This window comes from Lithobates pipiens, unplaced genomic scaffold (assembly GCF_037356315.1).
Source record: "Lithobates pipiens isolate NorthernLeopardFrog02 unplaced genomic scaffold, aLitPip1_a1.2 Scaffold_3, whole genome shotgun sequence".
NCBI lineage: Eukaryota > Metazoa > Chordata > Amphibia > Anura > Ranidae > Lithobates > Lithobates pipiens.
In genome coordinates, this window is record NW_027507790.1 from 216,983,185 (window position 1) to 216,999,194 (window position 16,010).

The following is a 16,010-nucleotide window of genomic DNA, read 5'->3' on the forward strand; positions in this document are numbered from 1 at the left end:
ACAATTGTTGGGAAAGTAACTTCCCCATCTGTGTGCTGCGCTCCAGAGCCAGCTCCAGTTTTGACAGTGAGGCTTCGGCTGAGAGTTACTGTCAGAACTGCAGCTGGTTCTGGAATGTGGCACACAGATGGGGAAGTTACTTTCCCTGGGTGTGCGTGTGCACATGGTATTGATTTTTGAGCAGCGGCATTTCTGAGTAATTTATGGGATCTAGTTTAGGCTTTTTTGCGCATATTTGCATGTATGGATGCAAAATACTGACCGGGAACTCAGATTTTTGCTTTTTTTTTCTACTGATCAAAACACAGAACTTGTTTGCGCACCTGAGTGTAAAGACACATTGTAAACAATGGGCTTCATTTTAGTTTGTTAAAAAAAAATGCTGTACGCCTGAAAACCTGAGCATTTTTGCAAGAGGCCTAATTAAACCTGCCCGCTTATTAACCACTTCAGCCCAGGACCATTTTGCTGCCTTAAGGCCAGAGCACTTTTTGCGATTCGGCACTGCAGCTCTTTAACTGACAATTGCGCGGTCGTGCGACGTGGCTCCCAAACAAAATTGACATAATTCCCCCCCACCCACAAATAGAGCTTTATTTTATTGGTATTTGATCACCTCTGCGGTTTTTATTTTTTGCAATATAAACAAAAAAAAGCGAAAATTTTGAAAAATGCATTATTTTTTACTTTTTGCTATAATAAATATCCCCAAAAAATATATAAAAATTTTTTTTTTCCTCAGTTTAGGCCAATACTTATTCTTCTACATATTTTTGGTAAAAAAAATCGCAATAAACGATTGGTTGCCGCAAAAGTTATAGCGTTTACAAAATAGGGGATAGTTTTATGGCATTTTTATTTATTTATTTTTTACTAGTAATGCCAGCGATCAGCGATTTTTTTTTTTTTTTTTTTTAATTTTTTTTATTGTGACTGCGACATTATGGCGGACGCGTTTGACACATTTTTGGGACCATTTTCGGGACCATTTTCATTTATACAGCAATCAGTGCTATACAAATGCACTGATTCCTCTGTAAATTACACTGGCAGTGAAGGGGTTAACCAAGAAGTGGCAGTGTAAGGGTTAAGTGTGTCCTTGGGGCGTGTTTCTAACTGGGGGGCGTGGCTGCGATTTACAGATCTTTGCTCCAATCACAGGGAGCAGAGATCAATGTCACTTGTTGCTAGGCAGAACGGGGAGATGCCGATGTCCCTGTGAGACAATCGCGGGTATCCCTGCGGCGATCGAGTGACCCGCAGTCGGACTCACGGGGGTCCCGACCGGCACGCAATTTTAAATGGACGTACCTGTACCTGCTGAGTCCTAAATATAGTGAACCATGAATAAATGTCACGCCCACATGAAAATGAACAAAAATAAGGATTTCTTCCATATCTTTACATCTGGGATTCACATTTATTCATTGTTCATATATTTAGGAATCAGCAGCGCAGCGTTGTATTTTCTACATTTATTGTTTGCAGTTGTGGAAATACAATTAGGTGCTAGCAGCAGCTAAGTTTATAGTCACTTTATATTAGTAATTTATAGTTGCTTAACAGGGCAGGCACATACTTAATGTTACACAATACCCACACCGTCACCATTACCCAAGTTTCTATCGCTGACTTGTTTTTCAAGATGCATGCTCCAGGCTGTTATGTTTTTCAATGCTACACTAATGTTGCCTTATCACCTGATATGTGCATGACTATTTTATGTTGTTTAATGAAAGATAGGACAGACACATTGCCAGAGCAAAGCCTTAAGGCTCCATTTACACTTGTACGACATGCGATGTCATGTGATTTTGGGCACACAGGTGATAATTTACTAAAAACTGGTGCACACAGAATCTGGTGCAACTGTGCATAGAAACCAATCGGCTTCCAGGTTTTGTCAAAGCTTAATTGAACAAGCTGAAGTTAGAAGCTGATTGGCTATCGTACACAGCTGCACCAGATTTTGCATTCTCTGGTTTTAGTAAATAAACCTCATTAACCACTTGCTTACTGGGCACTTAAACCCCCCTCAGTCCCAGACCAATTTTCAGCTTTCAGCGCTGATGCACTTTGAATGACAATTGCGCGGGCATACAACACTGTACCCAAATGAAATTTTTATCATTTTTTTCCCACAAATAGAGCTTTCTTTTGGTGGTATTTAGTTACAGCTCGGAGTTTTATTTTTTGCTAAACAAACAAAAATAGATGCAAAAAAAATAAAAAAAATAAATCATGTTTTAATAGTTTGTTATAAAATTTTGCAAACGGGTCATTTTTCTCCTTCATTGAAGTGCGCTGATTAGGCGGCACTGATGGCTGCATTGGTGGGCACTGATGGGCTGCATTGGTGGGCACTGATGGGCTGCATTGGTGGGCACTGATGGGCTGCATTGGTGGGCACTGATAGGCATAGTTAAGGCGGCACTAATAGGCACAGATAAGGCGGCACCGATGGGCACAGATAAGGCGGCAAAGATGGGCACAGATAAGATGGCATGGATGGGTGGCACGGATAAGTGGCATGGATGGGTGGCACGGATGGGCACTGATAGGTACCACTGATAGATGGGACTGATGGGCACTGATAGGTGGCACTGATAGGTGGCTCTGATAGGTGGCACTGATGGGCGGCACTGCTGGGCACTGATGGGCGGCACTGGGTCGCAGCACCTTTGAGGCAGATTGTGGGCACTGTGGGTGGCACTGTTGGTGGCACTGCTGGATGGCATTGTGGGTGGCATTGTGGGTGGCACTGTGGGCACTATGGGCACTGATGGGGGGCACTTACTTTTATTCAGGATGGCACGGCGGTGGGCAGGTGGGCACTGGCAGGGGGCAGGTGGTCAGCTGTATTGGTGATCGGCTTTTTTTTTCTCTCCTTGCGCTGTCAGCGCGAGGAGGAATAATAGCCGATTACCGGCTCCGTTCTATCACATGATCAGCTGTCATTGGCTGACAGCTGATCACGTGATAAGGGGTCGGGATCGACCCCTTGCACGGATCGGTGATCAGGCGAGTCTCACGGACTCGCCGATCACAGAGCGCGCCGCGCGCGCCCCTCTGGGGGCGCGCAGGCCGCTCGTATCCGGGACGACGTCAATAGACGTAGTCCCGGAAATGTAGGTCCGCGCTGATGCCGTCATTTGGCAATAGCGCGGATCTGTAGTGGTTAAGTTGCATGACAAGTCGTAGGCCTTTGTTTTCAATGGCATCCGCTCAGATAGCAGTGACTTAGAAAAGGTGCCTGCACTACTTTTGATGCGACTTAGGCCGCGTACACACGGGCGGATTGTCTGGCCAACTAAGTTCGTCAGACAATCCGACAGACAGTCCGTCCAACTTTTGAATGAACGGACTTGACCACACACGATGAACAGACAGTCCGCTGAAAGCTTGCGCGATGACGTGTACAGCACGTACGACGGGACTAGAAATACGACGTCCAATACACTGCAATGCAACCTTCGGCCGTGTAAATCCTTTCTGAGCATGCGCCATACTTAGTCCGTCCAACTTGCCTACACACGAGCGGACTGTCCGCTGAAACCAAGTTTGGATGGACAAAACCAAGTTTGGACGGACAAAATTACGGAAATTCCGAAAGACTTAGTCCGCCAGACTGTCCGCTGAAAAAGTCAGCTGAAGCCCACACACGAGCGGATTGTCCGCTGAAACACGTTTCAGCGGACTAAGTTGGCCAGACAATCCGCCCATGTGTACGCGGCCTTAGTGACAGAGTCTGATCAAAGTCGTGCGACTTTGGAGCCACGCAAGTGTGACTGGAGACTTCAAGAATTAAAACTCAAAGAAGTTTTTGTTTTACATTTGCATCATACACCATTAATTCTGTCATTGTTTCCAGTTTGCATTTATAATGCAGAAAATTGGGGGATGGGGGGGGAAGTACCTGGTTTACCCTGTGAGCACAATCCTTTGACTTCCTCATTTTAATTGTGAAATTGATTTATGAAGGTAGAATGTAGGGGAAGAAAAACGTTGAGAATAAGGGGTGGTGTTGAAGAGGCTGAGGATGGGGTGAAGGGATAAAAATAAATGTATAACCTGAAAGTCGTAACTCCGTATCATTGACAAGGTTTACCAATAATGCACTATTTATTCATTTATTTTTTAGAATGAGCCCACGTTCTATACGTCCGACGGCATTCCCTTCACTGCAGCAGACCCAGGTGAGAATGGTTGAATTCTGCTACATACATATTATATTGTTGTTGGTTTATTTTATTTTTTTTGTTTTGTTTTTTGTTCTCGTAATACTGGCATTGGGTATTGGGTACAGCGCCAATTACTGTTATTGTGTTTTCAGATTATCAAGAGAAGTACCAGGAGATGCTGGATAGAGAGGATTTCTTCTATGAGGAGAATGGAACAGACTTACCTGGTTCAGGGGATCCGTATGTCTTTTTTAGTTTGAAACTTACTTTTTTTTTTTTTTTCATGCAGATTTACAACACATTTAATCTTTATCAAGTTGTCTTCAAGGACAGCTGTGAGACGTAGAGCTCCTCCCACTGGGACAGGAAACGCGCTATCCTCCATCACTTAAAAGGTGGTCCTCCAGGTCTCCCCTTCAGTATTGGTGTTCCTTTTGGACAGGGGCTTAACATGTTTCCTGGAACAGATGTGGATCTCTGGGTCTCATGGGCTGTGTGCTCAGGGGGCAGTTTGCTTTTTTATACAGTACCTTTTCCTGCCCAGCGCGATACCTTCTCTTATGGGTAGGGGGTGGCTGTGGGCCCCCTGTTCTCAGTGCCTGGAGAAGGCCAAGACCGCTGTGGATGTCCTGCATTGCCACTGCTGTAAACCAGGATGGTTGGGGGTAGGCTAGGTTCCCGGGCTTGTGCAGCTATTACATGTATCAAGAAGCATATAGCGAAAAGTCTGGATGGCCACACTCCCATAGAATCAACTTTTATTGATCCATGATAGAAAAATGACAATCCATACAGCAATGGGGGTACAAATACAGCAGCGCTAACGCGTTTCACACCTTCCCTGGTGCTTATTCATAGCCTTTTGTGGGTGGTGTGCAGACCCAGCAGAGACTGGAAAAATACCCTTCAGCTTCTCTGTACTGACTTTGTCTGTTTGTAAATGTTGTGCAGCCTTTATCTCTATTCTACTCCCACCCATATATGTAATTGTCAGCAAAGCTACAGTTACAACCTCTGCCCCTCATACCACCAAAATATAGATGTGATTGGACAATCAGGCGCCATGCAATGGAAAGGAAAGGAGGTCACATGCTCCCCCATACTTGATAGTACTGGGTATTTATTTTTTATAATCCGTTTTTATTGAAGTTTGAACAATAGAATACAAGGGGAAAATAAATATTAACACCAAAAAAGGATGAAAACAAAGTTACTGTCACAAAAACAACATGGGTAATATATAGCGTGCCACTAAATTTCTAAGATTCCAGAATTCCAAAGGTAGGGAGCCCTCCAAGGGGAGGAATAGCACCCCCCCCCCCCCCCATGCAAAAGGACAAGCTCGTAAGACAGGGAGGGCAGTGCTGGGTATTTACAAGGGCTGCAGTAGGCATATGGAGCAGCAGTGGAGCATTACACACATAACGGTTATAAAAATGTTACTCCAGGCTAAAATTGAGATGATGATTTCTTTATTAAATCAATAAATGCATTAATCTTAATTGTAAACGAAACACCTCTGTAAATGATGCCCTTATTACTTGTAGATCCTTTCAGTTTTCAGTGAACAATCTCATATCCTAAAGAGGAATGACCTTAATCACTGCTGAAGTTCCAGCAGAGTTGCCATACGACCCCCTTCCATGCAGCGTTTTTTCCCCAGCTACAACGTGGTCTGGTGTTACGTTGGTGCTTTCTACAACTGCTGGACATCAGTCCCTGCCTTCATGGTCTATCTAAGGTTCCTAACTCACATTCATTCATACATACATACATACACATACTAGGGCCTATATAGACAGGATCCAATTAACCTACCAGCATTTCTTTGGAGTGTGGGAGGAAACGGGATTACCCGGAGGAAACCCACTCAGGCACAGGGAGAATATGCCAACTCAGTGCAGGTAGTGTCATGAATCATTTTATCTGGGTCAAGTTTTTAAATTGTAAAATGTCATTTTTTGTGCTCTTACAGAGGACCTTCAGTAATTTATTTTCACCTTTCCATCTATTAAATTTTCTGCCCTTGTTGTTTTTAACTTTGGATAGTAAAAAACTTCTTTTTTTTTTTCTACCAGTAAATACCTTATACAGCCCACTTCCTAATTCTTGTCAGGTCATTGGCCTAGGCTTATGACATCAAGCACAGCTCTCTCTCACTGGTGAGAGTTTGCCAGGAGGGGAGGGTGGGTGAGTCATAAGATGACCAATGAGACCTGCAGTGCCTCTCAGCACTGTATGAACTTTATGTAGCCTTGGCTACATAATGTATGCAGAGCTCTGTTCCAGTAGTGGGATGGTAACTTCCTTTCCCACTCCTGGAACAAAATGGAGTGGGGCTGAGCAGAGATGTGTATTCTGTGATTGTATACATATACAACGCTTCCACTGAATGGCTGAGTTGGAGATTGGGATGTCATCCAACCACCTCATACAGCCTAGAGCAGGGGTGCCCAACCTTTTGAAGAGCGAGGGCCACTTAAGTGACTTTGTAACCAGTTGCGGGCCACAATGAGCTGAGTGGGCAGGTGACATCTCTACGTCCACTCTGCCTATGCAAAGTGGACACAGACAGCGCCCACTCTTCTCTATGGGCCCTCTGATCTGATCAAATGGAAGGGGACGGATCCACTTATGTTTTTTTTTTTTTAGCAGATCCGATTGGAGATAGGCGGGTATAAACGGACACAAGTCTGTTTAGATCTGCTGCTCCAGAGAGGTGAATGGAGGATAGGATTGGACACTGATGGTCTGTGGTCTACCCAAACTATGGGTACAGCTCAGTACACCTGTGGCTTTCCTGCAGGTTATATGTACTTTGCCATAGAATTCTATTATATCATGCAGGTGTGGTGCACTTTCTGAAAGTGCACCAAACCCACAGGTAAAACCAGAAGTCTATGTCTCAGTGCAGGTCAGCCGCAGGTGCTCTGCACTACAAGTGCAGATCAGTTTGAAAGCAGCCCGATAACCACTGCAGAACAGATATGTCCCTATATACACTGTGATTTTAGTAATAAACTTGCTGTCCCAGACAGAGTGCATTTGGTTTCACTCCGCCTATGACAGGAGCCGCTGCTATACAGGAAGCATTGGTTTATGCAGCTCTGTTCCGCAGCTGCTTGCTTCCTCTACCACTGGCTTCATTCACAACACTGATGCTCTGGCATGGCGGGTACGCAACCTGCAGTCTGGACTTGCCAACCCGCCATCCCAGAGCAGGAGATCATGTGCCACATCAGAGGGCTCCACGGACCATTGCTTGGGCACCCCTGGCCTAGAGCAATTGCATTTCTTGGTGAAGTACATAACTAAGTTGGTCCAAATTGATTAACACTTCCACCTAGCAGCACCAGGACCGTCTGTTAAAATCCTAACCATGGCACTTACCTGCGTGGAGATTGCATGTTCTCCCTGTGCCTGTGTGGGTTTCCTCTGGGTACTCTGGTTTCATCCCAAACTCCAAATGCTGGTAGGTTAATTGGATTCTGTCTATATTGGCCCTAGTATGTGTATGCTTGAATGGGAATTGGTGACCTTTAGATTTTAAGCTCCTTGAGGGCAGAGACCAATGTTGATGTATAAATATATATGTGTAAAGTGCTGCGTAAATTTACGGCGCTATAGAAGTACCTGAAATAAACTTAAGCTGGAGATTAACTCTAAGGCTCGATTCACACCTATGCATTTTTTGCGCTTTTTGCAGATTTGCACTACAGAACGTGTTCCATAGGAAACATGGACTGTAGTGCAAATCTGCAAAAAGCACAAAAATGCATAGGTGTGAATCAGGCCTAATGCAACATTTAGTCCTGGCCACTAGATGACAGCATACCATGAAAGTGATTTTACTATATATTCCCCCCCCCCCCCTTCTAGTTTCCTCGATGATTCAGATGATGACGAAATGGACCCCGAGATGGAAGAAGCTTATGAGAAGTTTTGCTTGGAGTCAGAACGTAAAAGAAAACAATGAAGAATGAACGTGGCGAGTGTGATTATCATGTTTAGCAAACTGGGCAGACTTATTCTCACACCAAATTTATTAAGTTTGAGCTTTTCAGAAACCTAGAAGTTTATGCAAAACTCCATGATAAACTGAATGCCAAAAAGTGTATGCTGATACCCTGTAACTTAAAGATAAATAGTTTGTGTATATATTATAGTTTAATTTCTGTACAGTTCAAAGGAAAGTATGTTTGCGTTGCAATAAAAACAAATTCAAAGTTACCGTGTTGAAGAAAAACAACATTTCATGACTTAATGAGCTCACGCTTATAGTATGTCAATAAACATTACAGAAATTGTGAATTATTCAGAAACCGGTTTACCTGGCCTGGAGGGGGTAGCAGCTTTTGTTGAGGGCTCTGCTTACCATATGAAGCTGTCAGTCTCTTGAGATGAGCCCTGAACCCCATACCCAGCTGGTATAAGTGCAGTTGTCACCTCTATACATAGCAGAAGAAACAGCTTTTCTGGAATGGAACAATGTTGCGTTCACGGCAGCTGAGATACAGTGCATTGGTGGCGGTTGCATTTAGCGGTCATATAGCGGCTGCAATTAATTCGCTTCCACATGACTTCTTTTGGTCAAGTTTTATTTTGTGCGATTTGTTATTTAAAAAATGGAACCCTTGAGATTTGTCATATGTGTCAAGGTGGTCCAGGCAGTAAGAGTTCAAAGGTTCCAATCCTACTAGGCCGATTCAGGTTCTTTGGGCCCGAGTGTGTTAGGATTCATATTATAATGTACTAAGCAGTAATTTTGCAATTATCTATAGTTTCACGTTAGATTGTTCTTCTGTTAGTTAAGCATAATGTGTATTGGCTCCTCGCTGTCTCTTAATGTTAAAGTTGAACTCCAGGCAGATATAGAAAAAAACAGCAGCTCTGTAAAAAAATCCTTACATTTATTTCATTTTTTAAAAGCTAGCAGTATATAATCTGAGTTTGACATATTCTCACTCTTGCAGTCCCTGTAAATATAGCTCAGAGTGGGGGAGGAAAAACAGCAAAACGAGCCAATCAGTTGTGCTGCATTGCACAGTGCATGCTGATAGGACTAGAGAGCACTCATCAATTTTCTACTTCTCCCATCACCGTCCATTCACAATCTTGGGTGCAGAGGAGACCTGTATGGGTTGTTAAAGTGGTTCTTCACTCTGGGGGAAAAATAAAATAAATTAAAATTCAGCAACTACAATCTGCAGATTTTTTTATAAAGAGCCTTACCTGTCCAAGGATCCAGCGCCCTAGCCTACAGGTTCATGGCATCTTAACTTTGGGCTGCCGGATGTGCTGCTTCAAAGCTGTTCTGCACTTTTGAGCAGTCCTGCAGACTTCTGGGAGACGTGACGTGTCCCAGAAGACTATGGGGAGGGAAGGGGAGATGAAAACCTGTGCTCAGATTGCATAGGTAAAACTAGGTACCTGTCAGCCCCCATGCCTAATGTGGGGGAGGAGGACTTAAAGTGGTTTTACTTTCGTGTATTCTCTGCATGTAGGTAAAACCTCTGTGCAACCCCCCCATACTTGCCTGAGCCCAATCTTTTTTTAGCGCTGTGTACAAGAGCCTCGCTCTTTGAGGACTGACTCTCCTCATTGGTTGAGACAGCAGAGGGAACCATTGGCTCCCGCTGCTGTCAATCACAGCCAGTGAGCCAATGAGGAAAGGGAGGGGCTGGGCCGAGCCGCGGCTTTGTGTGTGAATTGACACGCAGAGCAGCAGCCCTGGAGCCCCCATAGCAAGATGTTTGCTCTGGGGGCACTAGGCAGGAGGGGAGGAGCCAGGAGCACTGGCAGAGGACCTGAGAAGAGGAGGATCGGGGCTGCTCTGTGCAAAACCATTACACAGAGCAGGTAAGTATAACATGTTTATGATTTTTATTGTAAAAAAAAAATCCAAAGCTTTAATATCACTTTAAAGCGGAACTTCCCCTTTTGGGTGAAACTCCGCTTTAAACTGCAGAAGGGTAAAATCACAGGCAGGGCTGTGCTGTGTCACAGAACTGTGTAAGTTTTAGGACAGCATGGACAGGAATAGAAATTCTTTATAACTTCATTCTGTGTATTTTATTTGTGTATTTAGAAGTTTGTCTGCCTGGAGTTCGGCTTTAAGGGGAAAGATGTAGGTGTTTGGTAAATGTACAAGGTAGTGTTGTTATGGAAGATAAACAGGGGCTTTAAAATCCCCAGAAATAATGGATTCTGAATGATGGCAAAGCCTCTAAAAGGGGATGAAAAGTACGCCATTTTATAACAAGGTACACAGAAGAAGGAATTTCCACAGATGTATGTGAAATATATGTTCTGTACTTTATAATGAAGTATTTAGAGTTTGTTTTTCAAAATTAGTTGATTGAAATTGTTTTCTTAAAAATTTGTGTAAATGAAATAAAACAGATGTGAGAAGTCTGGAAACCATGTCAGCAATAACTACGGTATTCTAATTTGCAAATGATATTCTAGATTATTATTTCTGTGTTCTGTCCGCCCCACCGGTGTTTTGCATGCCCAAAATTGATCTCATCTCTTTGGAGACTCCAATTCCCGATCACAGACTGCAGTTCATTGCTAGGCTTCTTGTTTCTGATAACTACAGGCATAGCGTCCTGGCGTAAGGTGTTCTGATTCTTTCTTACAGCCACCTTTTCAGTGATTATCAGGTTGTATTGTATTAAAGTTGACCTTGCATGAACTGATATTTAGCCAAGTTAAGTTCCTTTAGGGATGGTTCTCACTAGCTGCATGGCGGTCTTACTGTGCAAGCGGCTGTCTGTTTCAGGTCTGGCAGGGAGCAGTGTTTACTTTTTTTATTTGTAATTTTTTTTTTTTTTTTTTTGAAGCATCACATACCGACACTTCATTCCTGTCATTCAGCACAGTGACATGCAGTGACATTTGTTGCGCTGCAAAAAAAAAAAAAAAAGGCATGTCTGCATTTTTCTGCACCGCACATCACACTAGTGTTTTAGTGTGAACAGGATATACAGAAAACAATTGTTTTCTATATGCCCTTGAGGTGACGCGTTTATCTAGAACAGGAAAATGGCCACAGGCACATAGTCTGAACGAGCCCTTAGCCTTTTTTTTTTTTTTTTTATTTGCTTGTAACTATCCCATGTCTGGGATGTGGCCTTCTCCTTCTTTTTGAACATTGTTTGGGCATGATGGAATGTCCTGTCACAGGATGCACTCATTTGTTTGTTCATGTGTATGGCCATCTATCAACTTTTGTCCCACAATCAGTTTTAACGTGCCAGAATTTCTCTAAGCCTAGATAGTCAGTTCCTCTTCCCAATGAACCTTTTTTTTTTTCCCCAAGATAGTTATGTCCAGCCATTACTATATGGGCTGATTGGTGTTTTTCATAGGTGTAGACATAGGTTTGCTTTAAAGCATGGGTGCTCAACCTGTGGCCCTCCAGCTGTTGCAGAACTACAAATCCCATGAGGCATTGCAAGGCTCCCGGAGGCAGAGGCATGATGGAACTTAATAGCTGGAGGGCCACAGGTTTGAGCACCCATGCTTAAAGGATAAGTTCATCTTTTGTAACACATTACACCCATATACTGAGTGTAATATGTTATAGATGCAGCAGCTCTGGCACCCTCCCAATCCCCTGTTTTGACAGTGAGCAGGGGAATTTCTCCCCCTGCTCTCTGTCACAAAAAAAGAAAAATCTGCTGCTGTACAGGGCTCCACAGGAGGTACGAGCAGACGGCTTACACAGATTGTCTGCAGGAGCCCTGAATAGCACCCACGATGCTTTGCAGACTCATAGTAAAAAATAAATGCACATTTCTTTACGTGAAAAACTATGTGCATTTATTTATTTTATTTTTTTTGCAAAGGTGAACTTATTTTTTAAAGTTGCATGTTATTACATTTCAGCAGCAGGTGGCAGTGCAGTTGGACTCTTTAGTTTCAAATCTCTTGGATGGTAGGAGCCACAGTTCCAGATTTCCTCTTCAGTAAGGGATAGAGAGCATGGAGCACTCAGCCTGGTTGTCATTGATAGAGCCATTACTGAGAAATTTCTTATATGCATTAGGAATTATAGAAATTGGGTAGCAAGCAATGAGAATGCATGCTGTAATTCCATAAAATCACAGGGGAGATTGAGAGCAAGAAATATGTCTCCATAGTAGAAGTCCATAAAAGTTCTTGTGGGTACATCAGGAAAAATATGATGGGCCCTTCTGAACAAGGAGCCAGGATACCTTCAAACTAAACAGTAATTCATAGTTCTGCAATGACATATTTCTTACATTCTTAGTATTATTGGGCCTGTACTGGTCACTCTTTACACTGCCTGTCTTCCAGCTCTGGCAGATTGTCCCCCAGTAGTAAGTCTTTCCGGTAGTACACCTACCTACTCTGATATCCACTTACTGCCTGCTTCCAGCTGCCCACATCATCCCAGACTGCATTATGTATCAGCACTTAACAGGTTTTGTACATTCATTGTTGTGAGTTATTTATCTTTTCTGTTCTACCTTGTACAAAGACAGTAAATAAAAGATTTTACATTACCTGTAGTGTCTGATTTTTGTGTTTTGGGAGGAAGACGTAACACTTTACGAATGTTCGACTGAGTGGTACAAAAATTCTAATTTGGTTGGAAGAAGCAACTGTATGTGTGTCCCTATGATTGTACAGTCTTTGTAATTTTCTGTCTTTACCAAATACATCATATGTGCTTTTGCCTAAAGCGATTCTAAAGTCTCCTTTTTTTTTAAACTAAAATAAAATCTGCATGAAATGATGCAATGGCTCATCTGCAATAACATAAACCTACCTGCTCCTTTGCAGTCGTCTTTAGAACGTACACTGAGTTGCTCGAGGAGAAGTTCAGATTCAGGGAGGATGTTACAATAAGGCAGGAAAACACAGTAAAAGAAAATGTAGTGAAAAATGGTTTACAGGGCCGCTAAGTAGTATATTTGTATGGATGATTTGTGAAGAATAAGGATATAATTTAGTGTCACTTGGGGTGAGTACGCACTGCCAGTGACTCACTCCTGCTTTTACACCGCAGGAGTTGATCAGAGGGTCCCACGGACCCGATCTCTGTTGGCACCCACTAATCGTAAGTTACACTGACAATATCAGTCTGCCTATGGTAAACAAGGCAGATTATCATTCTGTGAACATAATCCCATGCCTTCCAGTAGTACAAGCACCACCCCCATAGTAAATCAAATGCTGTGTACACACGGCTGGACTTTTCCACAGCAAAGGTCCGACTGAACAAATCCATCGGCTTCATCTGACCTTTGCTGTCGAAAAATCAGACGGACTTTAGATTTAGAACGTTTCAAATCTTTCAGACGGACTCGAGTCCAGTCGAAAAATGCTTTTCTCTGTATGCTAGTCCGATGGACGAAAACGCTAGGGCGGCTATTGGCTACTGCCTATGAACTTCCTTATTCTAGTCCGGTCGTACGTCATCACGGTTGAACCTGTTGGACTTTGGTGTGCTTTTGTGTGGCCAAGTCCGTTCGCTCGGAAAGTCAGTCGGGAAGACCGTCGGACCTAGTCTTTTTGAAAAGTCCAGCCATGTGTACACGGCATAAGGAGTAGATTTGAAATGAGTGGAAGCTCTGCTGATTTTATTATCCAATCATGTGCAGGCTAAAATGCTGTTTATTTTTCTCGCATGTGCCCCTCAGATCAACAGCGACTTTACTTCCAAGTGCACTTGCAGTGCAAAGTGAATTTGCCTTTAGTAAATAACCCCCAATGTGTAATATTGACAAAGTAAACCTTTACCAGCAAAGAAGCCTTTGTATTGGAAGCCATGGATGAAAAGTAGCGTAATGCTCCGTACACACTATCAGACTTTCTGACAACAAATGTTTGAAGGATGTTGGCTCCAACTTGTCTTACATACAGTCTGGATTGAAAGTTTGGGCACCCCAGGTAAAAATGTGTATTAATGTGCATAACGAAGCCAAGGAAAGATGGAAAAAATCTCCAAATGGCATCAAATTACAGATTAGACATTCTTATAATATGTCAAAAAAAGTTAGATTTTATTTCCATCATTTTACACAAATTACAGAAAACAAAAAATGGCGTCTGCAAAAGTTTGGGCACACTGCAGAATGTATAGCAGGCACTGCCCCCTTTGCAAAGCTGAGACCTGCCAGTGTCGTGGATTGTTCTCAATCATCGTCTGGGAAGACCAGGTGATGTCAATCTCAAAGGTTTTAAATGGCCAAACTCATCTGACCTTGCCCCAACAATCAGCACCATGGGTTCTTATAAGCAGTTGTCTAGAAAACTGACACTGAAAATAGTTGACGCTCACAAAGCTGGAGAAGGCTATAAGAAGATGGCAACGCGTTTTCAGATGTCAATATCCTCTGTTCGGAATGAAATTGCTTGACATATTGAAGGCTCATAAACTCTTGATTTTCTGGTGAGTGTACCCCCAAGGGGGGCTCGTATTTTGAGAGCACGAAAGGTGGAAGGTGGTTTCGATCTTTCTTCTTTTCACGAGTTGGACTCTATCACCATTATTTCACGAGCACAAATGAATGACATCTGAACAAGATTCTGCATGTTTTGAGCGCTGCTATATATATATATATATATATATATATAATTAGAGGACTCTTGCTTGAAGATTTAATCTTTTTTATATATATATATATATATATATATATATATATATATACAATTTTATAGAAGGAAAAATAGATTCAATAAAATTTCAGCAAATTTTGGATGGTAACTTGATGCCATCAATGAAAAAAGCTGAAGTTAAAGAGAGGATGGCTTCTACAAATGGATAATGATCCTAAACACACCTCAAAATCCACGGGGGATTACATCAAGAGGCATAAACTGAAGGTTTTGCGATGGCCTTCACAATCTCCTGACCAGAAATCTCAAAGAATTGGAACACTTTTGTAAGGAAGAATGGGCAAAGATACCTCAAACAAGAATTGAAAGACTCTTGGCTGGCTACAAAAAGTGTTTATAAGCTATGATACTTGCCAAAGGGGGCAGTACAAGATATTAACTCTGCAGGGTGCCCAAACTTTTGCAGACACCATTTTTTTGTTTTCTGTAATTTTGAAAGTGTAAATGATGGAAAGAAAATCGAACTTTTTTTTGACATATTATAAGAATGTCTAATCTGTAATTTGATGCCATTTGGAGATTCTTCCATCTTTCCTTGGCTTCGTTATGCACATTAATACACATTTTTACCTGGGGTGCCTAAACTTTCAATCCCCACTGTACACACGGTCACACAAATGTTGGCCAACAATTACGAATGTAGTGATGTACAAGACGTACGTGATATCTCCATTATGAAAGCTAGTTTTACAAGAACAGTCGCTTCTGGCTCGTACATGATCCCGAGCATGCGTGGACTTTTGTCCGACGGACTTGTGTACACACAATCAGAAAGTCCAACAACAAACCATTTGAGAACCTGCTAGCCAACATTTGTTGGAGGAAAGTCCGGCAACAAAATGTTTGATGGAGCATACACATGGTCAGACTTTTCGCCAACAAGCTCACATCAAACATTTGTTGTCGGAAATTCTGATCGTGTGTACACGGCATAAGGCTTGCTGAAAATTTGCATTTGGAACCCTTAGGCTGGGTTCACACCTCCGACAGATGTGGCTCGCAGAAGGGGTCTGGTGCGTCCCTGTTCTCCGGATTTGGCCTGAAATCGAGCCAAAGGCGCACAGCATTCCTGTGCAAGCTGCCCTGCAGCCTCAAGGGAGATATGTGAACCGGCTCCATAGATAGCCGGCCACAATCTCCTGTCATGCAAATTGTATGTGTGGAAACTCGCATCCA

At 42.8% G+C, this 16,010-nt stretch overlaps 1 protein-coding gene across 2 annotated transcripts in view; it reads left to right on the forward strand.

The window, feature by feature from the left end:
* PAIP1 (poly(A) binding protein interacting protein 1) overlaps positions 1-12,715 on the forward strand; it is a 50,661-nt gene extending 37,946 nt beyond the window's left edge. For both annotated transcript variants that reach the window (XM_077462776.1, XM_077462777.1), the window contains exons 9-11: positions 4,142-4,196; positions 4,334-4,421; positions 8,061-12,715. In XM_077462776.1, the coding sequence (XP_077318902.1) occupies positions 4,142-4,196; positions 4,334-4,421; positions 8,061-8,157 (240 nt within the window). In that variant the 3' untranslated portion in view covers positions 8,158-12,715. The remainder of the gene's footprint in view (positions 1-4,141; positions 4,197-4,333; positions 4,422-8,060) is intronic.
* The last annotated feature ends 3,295 nt before the right edge of the window (positions 12,716-16,010 follow it).